The sequence below is a fragment of the Halictus rubicundus genome, chromosome 5 (genome assembly GCF_050948215.1).
Source record: "Halictus rubicundus isolate RS-2024b chromosome 5, iyHalRubi1_principal, whole genome shotgun sequence".
Taxonomy (NCBI): Eukaryota; Metazoa; Arthropoda; class Insecta; order Hymenoptera; family Halictidae; genus Halictus; species Halictus rubicundus.
In genome coordinates, this window is record NC_135153.1 from 4,531,915 (window position 1) to 4,544,673 (window position 12,759).

The following is a 12,759-nucleotide window of genomic DNA, read 5'->3' on the forward strand; positions in this document are numbered from 1 at the left end:
TAGTTCTGGGACTTTTATCGGCTAGAAATTTGGGACATATATCGAGTAAAGACTGTATATTTTACATTAGTAATTTATAGTGATTAGTATCCTCGTGTGTAAGAATGGATATATGGTTTTCTTTCATATTTTACAACTTCAAATTTATAATCTGAATTGGCAATTCTGAGCATATTCTCACCGCGACGGGTCACGAATGACTCCGGCATAGCATACGGAGGGTCAAACTTTTATCTCAGTAAAATTCCATGTGATTAGGACGAATAACAAGAAATTAAATATTGTAGACAAACACTTTTGTAAGTTACTATGTACAGAGTGTCCGCAAGGAGGTAAATCCACGTGGAAAAATCAGTCGAAGGAAAAGAATAATGTTTTTTTTTCGGCTGGCGCGTCTGTTCATAGCCGACCGATTCTACTTCCTGCAAACACCAGGGCACGCGAACTCGATGGACCTTCAAACACATTTTTCTCGAAAATGAAGTATTAAACGAAATAATATTATTCTTTCTTTTCGACTAATTTTTTCACGTAGATCGATGGGGCTCACCGTATATCTCACATTTCACTTGTCAGTAACGAATATGATTATGACAATGAATTCTCGCTATAAGTCAGTTGTTCGGTTCTGGCGAGAGACATTTAGACGAAAATTGAGGTTCCTGCCGAACGTTGCATTTGAAATACACAGTGCACGTTGGAAACGCAAATGTCACTATCAGTCTCTATGTCATAAACTTATGAGTTATGATAACGTCTTATTTAATAAGGCGGCTCATTTATTTTGAGTTGGCCATGCCACATTGAGAATAGCCTTTTGTTTGTACTGATTGTTTAGGTTTAGAAGAGGTATTGAAATACAAGAGCTAATTAAATACTATATTATTTCGTGCGGTCAAATTGACCGGCTGTGGTAGACAGGACAAGCTACATGTATTTCTTGCAAAAAAAAAAAAAGAATAAAACGAGAAACAAAAACTGAAAAATACATTGTATATATACTTTAAGAAAAGTCGTAAAGTTGAAAAGGTCAATTTGACCGGTCGTGGTAGGCTTAGTGTTAAAGCGGGCATGCTATCGGTCCGGCTATTATATTGGGTTGTACGGAAAGTTCGTGCCGTTTTTCTGTAGTTGGCATTAGGATAGGTCTGAATACGTCAGAATGTTTGAAAACAAATGGTATGTGTACATAGTCTAAAAAGGTGATCTTTCAGGTATTTTTAGAAAAAAGTTTGATTAGGACACATTAATTTTTGTTAGTTTTATACGCTCTTAAATATGGAAGGAAACAGAGTGAATTATAGGCATTTGATGCTTCTTTCTTCCAAAAGCTGTTGGAGCTTGGTTGGGATATTACACCCTCAGATTTTCATCTCTTTAGGTCAATACAAAATTCCCATAATGACAAAAACTTTAACGCTTTGGTCGACATAAAAAATCATATTTAAAAGTTTTTCTCCGAAAAACACAAGTTGCGCGAAAGACGGAGAAAGATTATGGAACAAAATGGCACTTATAATAATTCAATAAATGTATATCGTAATTCAATAAATGTACTGCGATTCAGTTTCCCTTAAAAATCGGCACGAACATTCCGGACAACCCAACGTTTCTTGTTACTTTTCTTGTTACGCGCGTTTGCTGCGCGAGGGTTTGGAAAAAAGGGCAGGCATCCACGGCGATAAATTCGGTTCCGAGTTAAATAAACGGGGCGCATTGTTGGTTATTTGGAGAAATTGTGGGAACGGCAACAACGTTTTAAGACGGAGTGGCGAAGCGTGTTTGTAGACGGGGCTGGTGCCTGCAACGCTTTGCCGGCGTCGTTAGAAGGGAAAATATTTTCGCCGAGCAGAAGTGGCCCCGGACGGTTTACAGGCCGCCATTTGTTTTCCGCGTTTCGCCCTACGGGCGGATATAAAGAACGCTGTAAAACGGAACACGGATATCGCGGAGGCGGTCGCGGATGCCACGCATTGCGAAAGAGCAACGCTTCGCGGCAGATTATAGTGCAGGCGGACGTGCACGAACGTCGGAGTTTCGCAAGCGAATTTCATTCCTCGCCGAAAATGTTCGGTTCTATGGGCACTTCCGCCTCATGAGAATATTCAAAGGAACGGAATATATCTGGCAATTCGGTCGTGTATCACGCGAATGTTCTCGCGAAGGTTCTGCGGCCGGCCGCGGAATTTTATTTGAAAGCGTAGCAATCTTTTGAACGCATTGAACGCCAAAGTGGAAAAACAAGGCTGAGCTCCGGGGCACCGCGTGTTTTATTCTCGGTTTCTTTTTTGCGATTTCACAAAGCACGTGTTTTTAAAAATATGTCCGCGAAAGGATGTTTGTTTACATAGAACGTATGATATATAATTGTATATAATGTATTGTATACGTGCAACTGATAGTCGAAACGTTAAACGCATTTTTCTCGAAACTTTATTTTCTGACATGGCTGGCAACGACATCTCAAGATCCAATGTGCGATCAACTTGTCGAATATCAAGAAAAAGTCTAAAAAAAAAAAAAAAATCAGAATTCGAAAGTCGAACTGCCGCCATTTCGTTAAATATTTCGTTAAAATCCGTTCATGTCGTAACTACATTCATATAAAATGCTACTTCCTTTTTTTGTTTAGGACCAATAGAACGGCTGGAATCGTGTCAGCCATATTTTATATGCCCCTCTTCGAGGAACTATAGCTCCTTCAGTGTTAAGTATTTTCACATCAAAAAATTATATTGTATGGTCCGAATAATAGAAAATATATGTGGAAAATCTCGACACCGAAAACAGCCGTCTGATTTGTTTACAAAAATTTCGAAAAAAGGCTGACAAAACGATGCTCCAGAGCACAGGGCTTGTCTTCTCCGTCGCGAGCACACACACACACAAGCTCCCCACCATAAATCTGCCCGTTAATTAACACTTATAATTAGACTACACGCTGGAAGCTAGTGACCCGAGATAACTGTCCTTCAAACTTTCGGCTGTTATCCCGAGCCCTTTACCGCGAAAGAATTCTCTCTTAAAGGGTCGGGTCGTTTGATCCTTCCGGTAGGGTTTCGGTGCACGTGCGCGAAGGCAGAAGGCACACCGGTGTCGTCGGTGAAATCTCCGCGAGGCGTTGGACAAAAAAGAAAAAGAAACAAGAAAAAAGAAAGAAAAAAGTAGGACTTAATCGGCACGGAATGTATTTATATGCGTTAAATGCCAGGCAAGCATTTCCGCGCTTAAAGAGAACGAAATGGCAGAAATTTTCCTAGTGCCCAGCCCTCTTGTCTAGGGCGGTAGCGTTAGGAGCGTTAGGTTCAGGGGTTGTTTGGTGAGGGAAAAGGTCGGTCGAGCAGGGGAGGGACAGGCTACGAGGCAGAGCGAGACGACGAGGGGTTGGCGGAGGGTTGCCGGAGGGGTTGGAGGACGGTTGGAGACGGGGGTGGATGAGGGTTGGATCGAGGGCGGGGGCGGACGAAGAGGAAGGGTGCCTGCCACGACGTCGTGCGCCGGCAGGATGGGATTTAATCTGTGTCCCGTTTCACGCTCAGCCAAGTGGAACCTTTTTGCCTCACTTTGCGGCATGACTCGCTTTTGCGCTGGTCGTCGCGTAGATTAACGCGAAATTATATATAAAGAATGTGTGCGGACGGCTCGGGTCGTCGGTGCGCTATGGACGATTCGCTCTCCTCGCACGAGACGTTGCCGAGAGACTAAGAGAACCAACGAGAAAGCGTCAGAGAGAGAGAGAGAGAGAGAGAGAGAGAGAGAGAGAGAGTGAGAGAGAGGACAGGGAGGTGGGGAGAGGAAAGCTTACACTTTGTGCGTTCCTTCATCCGTCTCTTCGCGTACGTGTACAAGTCACACCCTCTTTATAATGAATTAAACTCATGAAAAACCTACGGTTTCTCGTGTCAGTTCACAAAGGGTGCCATGGGGGCATCCTCGTGACGGACGCGACGCGCCGGGATTTCGATGCTTCGAAGATGATCTATCTTTGCGACGCGTCAGTTCGAAGGGACACGGTTTTTGCTTGATCTGCGCCGCTGGTGATCGGTGAATGGATGGATTATCAGCGTCTGCGTAAATAAACGGTCGAGTATCGGCCGCCGACGCGCGACGAAGGGATTCACTGTGGACACTCGCGTCACCTGTTATAGGTCAACATTTTCCAATCAGTGGTCAGAACGAGGAAGAAATTTTGTCGCGGCGAAGGATACCGTCGCGTGATCGTTCGTTCCCTTTTTACGCTTTTTAAGACTCGTGTAACACACTTTTGCGAGTTGAAATCAAAAGAAAAGTGACACGAAATATATTTATAAAAAGAATTATAGTAATAAATACCGTGTCTTCTCTATATGTGTCGCCAAGACCTGGATGATAAATGTCATGGAATTATCCCCACTACCGCGGAGTATACCCCGCGTGGGGCCACGAAACTCGAGAGGTCTCGGACGCCGAAGAGTGTAAACATAAAACGGGTATGACGTTCAGCGTGCATCAAAGAATAGTATCGACGATATATGTCGCTAGAAAGATCCGTGTTGTTGACATACATCGAGAAAACACAGTACATAAATTATGGTGTACTTCGTAACTAATGTACATGGCAATTAAGCCAGTATCTACATAACAACAAATTATTTTACATTTCTAGATTGATTATATATGCAACAAAAGAAATTTGTAATTCTAGGTAATTCTCAAATGGCTCTCCTATAAAATTTCCTTCTTTTGACTTATGTCAACTTTCTTATGAATGAACGATTCACTGGTTTAAGGTGCAAAGCGGATCTTTGAGGTCCTACTTTGAGTTCTGATGTAGATATCTAACTTTTTATTTAACACTAGAACTACCGGATGAGTCAAAATGACTTGCTCCTAATTTGTTTCTTAATAAATATGTTTTCATGAGAACATTTTTCAACAAACTTCTCTATCGAAGTAGATATTTAAACACAACTGGTAAGAAATCTAAATAAATGCAAGTTTGTTGTTATTATAAGGCAATGTATGCCAGTTGCATTTACTGTTTGGTGGTTCTACGCCTGACACGGCTCGGGTATGTCTCCTGGACGATACATGACGCTGGCAGGACCCGTGTTGTTGACATATATCGAGAATTCACTGTACTCTGCGTGCCTCACAAGAAGGCCTCTGGCAGGAATATGGCTGTAAGCCGTTCGATTGAGTCATTCCACAGGCATTTCTATATATGTCGCCAGGACCTGGATGATAAACGTCGCGGAATTATCTCCACTACCGCGGGGTATTCCACAGGGTATAATACGGCTCGGGTATGTCTCCTGCACGATACATGACGCTGGCAGGGCCCGTGTTGCTGACAAATATCGAGAATTCACTGTACTCTCTCCCGACTCGGAGATGTAATAATAAAATCGGTCGGTAACGAGAACAAACTGCGCGAAGTGCACAACGTCGATGCACGTGTACGAACCAACACAGTGCCGCTCACAGAGCAAAACGTGCTGGTCGCAAGATAATCTGAAATTCCCATGAAAGAGCGTACTATGTAATTTTAGATCATCTTTAATCGACGCGAACGTTCAATCCAACGTTGTCGTACGAAAATGGCGTGGGATAGGCGCTTAAGAGGCGATTCATTCGCATGAAAAATACTTCGGTGTCTCGTTCGTACATTTACATACATGTTTATTGAACTCGCCGTCGAATGAATATTCATCGTACATCCGCCGCGGCGAAATCGTACCGCCGAAGGGCGGCCGCCATTTTAATCGGATCAAGGAAAATATCTTAACGTTGTGACGTTATCGTTCCTTTTACCGGGCATGCATAATCGAATGGGATTTTATTTCTGCTCGCGACGGACGTGATTCCCGGCAACATCATGCCTATTCGTTTCCAGACGTATCTGTAATCTATTTATGCGAAGAAAAAGTATCGGTATTCCGTCGGTAACATTCCTCTTCGTTCCAGTCGTGCCGGCTGAAACGTTTTACACGCGGTGCAATTATCGAATAGACGTGTTGGCGTAATAATTTCCGATTGTGGTATTGAGTACCGGTAATTATTGGCTAGACAAATCGAAATAATTAACAAAACACTGAACCAACTATGCCTCGATAATAATCGGACGAAGTAACAGATTTTTACTACAAAATTCTTTAACCGTTTGTTCTTTAGTCGTGTTCCAACTGATGAGAAAACATGTTGATAGCGCCAATCTCTGAGTAGGTTTAGAAATTAATTGTATAAATGTGAAATATTATTATTATATATTCGAACAAATCGAATTTTATTAGGATTTTTAGGATACAACATGGCTAAAGTGCCACCCAGATCAATTTTAACTTTCTCGTTTCGGCTTTATTAATTACTCAGTTCGCAAAAAAGAAAAGATATTGTTCTGTTGGATGTCTCGCTTTGAGCAAACCGAGTTTGGAAATTCGACGGATGCACAGCGCTATTAAACTGGAATCGGCTGATACGTCTGTTCATGACCGTCCGTTTCTACTTACAGTGATTTCTCTATATTTGTCGCCAAGGCCTGGATGATAAAAGTCGCGGAATTATCCCCACAAGAGAGGCTTCGGACGCCGAGGGGTGTAAACATAACACATCTCGGGTATGTTTTCTGGACGATACACGACGCTGGCAAAACCCGTGTTGTTGACATATATCGAGAATTCACTGTACTGCAATTACTGGAGGACACAAACCCGACTGATTTTCAAACACATATTTCTCGAAAGCGGACCGTCAAGCAAAAAATTGTTATTTCCTTCTTTCTTGAATCTCCGATTGGTGACAGTAACGCTAAACAAACACAACTTTCTTCTTAATAAATCCTATTGATCAAAACAAGCAAATAATTAGCATATTCATAATAACATTAGTATTATGGTAGAAATTGAACTTTTTGGTCGATGACTTTCTTCATTTGCGAGAATGTTATTCCTAGTTTGTAGTTCTTTCCACCATCGTGTTTCCACCAATTGTGTGTCGCGTCGCATAATGTTCCCGTCAATTTACTTGTTTTACATTGCCTTATAATAACAACAAAATTGCATTTGTTTAGATTTCGTACCAGTTTTGTTTAAATATCTACCTCGATAGAGAAGTTTGTTAAAAAATTGTCTCATGAAAACATATTTATAATTTCATTATTTCTAAAAGCAAAAATTAGGAGCAAGTCATTTTGACTCATGCGGTAGTTCTAGTGTTAAATAAAAAATTTGATAGTCAAAGAAAGGAAATTTTACAGGAGAGCCATTTCAGAATTACCTAAACTTGCGAATCTTTTTTATTGCATATAACCACCCTAGAAATGTAGAACAATTTGTTGTTATTTGCATACTGGGTTAATTGTCATGTACATTAGTTACGAAGTACACCACAATTTATGTACAGTGTTTTCTCGATTTATGTCAGCAACACGGCTCTTGCCAGCGACACATATCGTCCAGGAGATACTATTCTTTGATCCACGCTGAACGTCGTACCCGTATTATGTTTACACTCCTCGGGGTCCGATGCCTCTCGCGAGGTGTACCCCGCGGTAGTGGGGATACTTCCGCGACATTTATCATCCGGGTCTTGGCGACATATATCGAGAGAAGACTGTATTTATTACTATAATTCCTTTTACAAATATATTTTGTGTCACTTTTCTTACGAATGAACGAAATCTTCTACAATAGTATTTCTTGATTAAAACGTGTCCTAACGTCTGCATTTTCAAATCGGCCACTGCATACAACCTATAGAATCGTCAACCGACCGGTTGTACCATGATTTCGAAAACACCCTGTCTAGGTTCTTGTTCTTCTAAAAAATCAAAGAAAACGCATGATCGCCATAAATTAAATTGTTGTGCAAGGGGTTAGCATTTGACTGACCTTCGCAGGAAGGTCCGGGCGGTCGAGTTCGAGATGCAGGAATAATTCAATCGAGGGGGACAGCTTGTTGCGTCGGTAATTGGACGAAAACGTGTAGCCGCCGGGGATCGCGAGCGTGTGCGTTCGCAATTGTCGCGTCGGAGGCCGCGGAAGGATGCGTTCGAGTGACAGAAGGCAACGAAAAGTGACGGATGGTCGGGGGCGTGCGCGCGCGGAAGCTCGTCTCTTTGAGGCGAGAAATAAGCACGAAACGCGTGGAATCCCTGTCCTCCTGTGGCGACGGTAAAGGCTGATGAAAACGCGTGGCGCGATGTTACACAGAAAGTGGTTTCACACGGCGGCGCCGCGTCATGCCACGGCCAGACCATTCAAATTGCGTTTCCACTATTTCTTGTCGTTTTGCGGGGCGCAAAAGCGGGAGATTAATTAAATTCGTTAATTGCAAGATGCATTTAGCCCGTGCCTGCCTTCCCGGCACCTTGCGCCGCGCCGACTCGTGTCTCTCGCTCAATCTCTCCCCTACTCTCTCTCTCTCTCTCTCTCTCTCTCTCTCTCTCTCTCTCTCTCTCTCTCCCTCTCTCACACCCCCTCCCTCGTCCTCTCTCTTTTTCACTTCCGGTGTGTACCCCGAGTCACGACGCGTTCGTTCCACCCCTTATTCTTCGCGCGCTGCCGGCGTTACCACGTGAATTTAGAAAGGCGACCGACAAAAGGGGTAAAAGGCCCACTTTGCACGTTCGTCCGTTGTTTCTTCGTGCACACGAAACACGCTTGACTCTTTTGCACCTGGCAACGTTAACCTTTTGTGGTCCTGTCTCGAGCTAAACTCGACGCCATGTTTCCTCTCCCCTTTGCCGCGTACGTGCTCCATACTGCCGCCGGGTTAAGCACTGTAATATTTATGACTTTGTCGTATTCTAACGTACATTCGTAATCGAACGTTTGGGATTCATACGTTTCGGAAGGCTAAGAAAATTAAAACTTCGTTAGACTTCGTTTACAGTTTAGAATAGTTTAATAAGTATGCAACGGCAGAGGAAAAATTCACCGAATCCTTCGACGCGCGTTCCACGCTTCTGAAACATTTGAAAATACACAGTCCGCTATTGTCCGTGTACGGGACTTCGGTGTTTTTCTTTTTCAAGTGAGAGGGTATAATTCTATTTTGATTAATTATACGCTCGCGAGTTCGGCGTTCATTTCGGAAAAAATAGTGGAAAGTGATTTGGATTCCAAACGTTTAATGCCCTTTCGAGAGGCACCGGTAAAAACACAGTTTACGACACGGAACTCCGGCGAATGTTTGTTGTTTTGTTTCATAAATCACATTCGGTAAATTGGCGAATTGGGAACCGGGGAACAGCGGAGAGTCCCATCATTTGCGGCCGTTTTTCCCCATTAAACTCAACAAAAAGCTTATCGATTTTTACAAACCCGCTCGGCGAAAAACAAGTTAACCGTGGCATCGTGTGTTTCCCCCGATTAACGAGTGCAAATATTGTTGGAGCACTCTTTGGTGTTTGCGGACACAGGAATTAATGCGACACTCGAGCTCTCCACCCTCTCGCGGCGCGTGGATTAAATACCGACGCGTCGCGAACACTATAACTACCGTCGCGGTACGAATATATTAAACAGCTTCGTTGTTTATTCGCGCATACATGCGTCTTTTACAAATTATTGCAAATGCATAACGAGAGGAGATCGTGTCGCGTTCGTTTGCTCTGTCTATTTAATGAATTCGGAACAACACATAAACTGTTGCACGCGGTCTTATACATCGAATCAGATATTTGTTTATTACCTCGTAATAAACACGTGGAATCCCGTTTCGTTATTTTCGTTTCGCACAGACGCATAAATATTTTTCACAATATTTAATTCGTGAAAATATATTTGCAACGGTTTCATTGCTTATGAATTGTGGAGTGACTTTTTGCGGTTAAACTTGCTGACTGTGAACTAACATAAATTGTTCGATGAAAAACACGACGCTACGTCATTAAATGTAATAGCTTCTTTAATATCATTCGATTCAATTATTCTAGACACTGTAAAAGAGTACATCATCGGTTTCGAGAAAATGTAAAATGCAGCTGTAACATAATTTTTGTTAGAGGACATTTAGAGGTCATTTCTGTTGTTTTTTGTTTTTGTTAATGGAATTTCAGAAGGGAGGCATAACTCAAATGGAAAAAGTCACGAAAGACCATTCTCACCGTCGTGTGTGCAAAATTATATTTCTCCAAATACTGCGCGTTCAAAATTTGAGTTTGCAACGTGTGCAAATGCGGAAGAATGAACTAAATGTGTACAATTTATTACGAACATTCTATTGTAATGTAATAAACAGTGAACTAAAAAGATAATAGAAGATTTTATCATCGTTAGTGCAGGGTGTAAGTTGAAGAACATGACACTCCAAGAGACAAAACTTTCTTTTGTTATAGAGCTTTTACCGACATATTTGTCACATTTTTCTGATCGAAACGAGACCAAATATAACATAATTCGTAGCATATTTGTTGCTCAGTGGACGATTCAGTAGAACCTCGATTATCGGGAAAGGATCTACACCTATTCAACACGATTTATTGTACAACGCTTCCGATGATTCCACGGCAGCCATAATGAAATTTATTCAATTCTTTACACAGCAATTTTCTTTTATACATTATTCAATCCACTACTTTGAGATCAATAAATAATCTTCTTCTTGGGCCCAATATACATAGCTAATAATTACACCTGACTGCTGAGAAACTAGAATTTACATGAAACGTAACCTTGTAGCTAAGCATCTGTTCTATTATCCGAACACGTGTTACTATCATTAGAACGGATCACCAAGGTTCTACTATATCGTGAATTAAACAAGTAAATACACGGCACTGCCAGTCCTAGACTGATTTGTTTACAGGTATACTAGAGACTCAATCACTATGGGAGGGTGTATATAAATTATAATTATGGGGGTGCCTATATTAATTATTTTTAAAGCTAAATGAATATTAACCCTTTGCACTCGGAGCCATAGATTCTACACTCATAATGTCCCCTTAGAGGGGACAGCCGAATGCAAAGGGTTAAAGAAGAGATATTAAATTTTTTACATTAAAATTGGTACCCCCACAGTAATTGGGTCCCTTAAAATAACACGTTAAAACGTAACCGTGAACTATTTTAAATATTTCAGTACGTATAAACATTCTATTCACTTCTTGGAACAGCATCCATCTTGTAGAATTAAGATTAACACAGTCCCTTCAATATTATTCACTTTGCACTGAGCACTCTGACAACGCAGTTCACGACAGGAAAACTGCATGTCGATTGAAGACAATATTCGAACTCTGATCATTTTGCAAGTATAAGACCATCACATTATATGAGCACCCGATCAAACAACGTGACACACCTCCAACAAGAAATTTATTTTTGAGGTTTTGTAAATAACTGTAAATGACATTTTGGTCCCGATGTTCACATAAATGGAGACAGTATTACTGTATCGTTTGCAACGAAATTTTCGCCGATGCATAGAGATCCGTTGTCACGCGAAAGATCATCGGCGGCGTGCGCTCGATCGCAGCCGCCGGTGCGGCGCGGCGTGTCCGCGATGTCCCCCGGTGTAATTAGGCTAATAAGAACGTTGTGCGCGCGTTGCGGACACGCTCGGCCGGTGTTTGCCCAACCAGACACCCTGACCAAGTGACAGAATACACGTTTCCGGGCGTTTTGATTCACAGAGGAGGACTTGATGCACGGGGGTGGTGCGGGTATTGGCGGGGGTTCTATGGTCGGACAGAACTCAATATTTGGGTGCTCGGCTGCAGGACACAGCGGGGTCAACCAGCTCGGCGGTGTTTACGTCAATGGCCGACCATTGCCAGACTCCACGAGGCAGAAGATCGTCGAACTGGCCCACAGCGGCGCCAGGCCCTGCGACATATCGCGCATACTGCAAGTCAGCAACGGATGCGTCTCCAAGATCCTCGGCAGGTCATACCCAATAGATCACAGCACGAGAGACAATCGGACGATTTCGCTAACAGTACAGAAACCGTCCTCTTTCTGTTCTTGCAGGTACTACGAGACAGGCTCGATCAAACCGCGTGCAATCGGCGGCAGCAAGCCGCGCGTCGCGACCACGCCGGTCGTCAACAAAATCGCCGACTACAAACGGGAGTGCCCCTCGATCTTCGCTTGGGAGATCCGCGACAGGCTGCTGCAGGAGGGCGTTTGCAATAACGACAACATACCCAGCGTAAGTTCGCTTTCGTTCATACAGTTTATACTCGTTAATTTTCGAGTGTAAGGTCAACGTCCCAGTATCCGGACGTAAACATGTTTTGCCTAATTTGGTAGCTAATACAATGTAATTACTGCAAGTTAGGACAGTCAAAACTCAAAATCATGTTAGGCGTATTTATTTTAACGATTATACGAGAAGGTACAGTGTCCCAGTTTGAGGACGACCTGAGAGTGCATGTCCCAGTACCTGAATTACATTGTCCCATTAACCGAACACATCTGTACGATATTAGTTGTGACCTCTTCCGATACAGCTTCAAAAGTTTGTTTTCATTGATCTTGTGTATATTTTTGCTTTTTCGTTTCTGCCATGCTTAATTTATAAAAAAAGGAAGGTAAAGTTTAATTTTATATGATTCTAAAATTTTGAGGTTATGTACAAAATACTGTACATATACTTATTTCAAGAATACACGGATGTCGGAAATAAACGCTATTTATTATAATTTACATGAAACTCCACATGAAAACTCACCTGTGCTACGTGCAGCCACGTGCTGATTGGTCAATTACTGATAGAACACAACGGTCCCCCATTGGTACATTGAGGGAACTGTTGTCCCAATATGTAAATCTT

General features: G+C 42.4%; 1 protein-coding gene across 1 annotated transcript in view; it reads left to right on the forward strand.

Annotated features, from left to right (window-relative positions):
• Toy (paired box 6 protein twin of eyeless) overlaps positions 1-12,759 on the forward strand; it is a 73,812-nt gene that overhangs the window by 14,008 nt on the left and 47,045 nt on the right. Inside the window, exons 2-3 of the mRNA XM_076787637.1 lie at positions 11,618-11,870; positions 11,955-12,135. Of these exons, the coding sequence (XP_076643752.1) occupies positions 11,618-11,870; positions 11,955-12,135 (434 nt within the window). The remainder of the gene's footprint in view (positions 1-11,617; positions 11,871-11,954; positions 12,136-12,759) is intronic.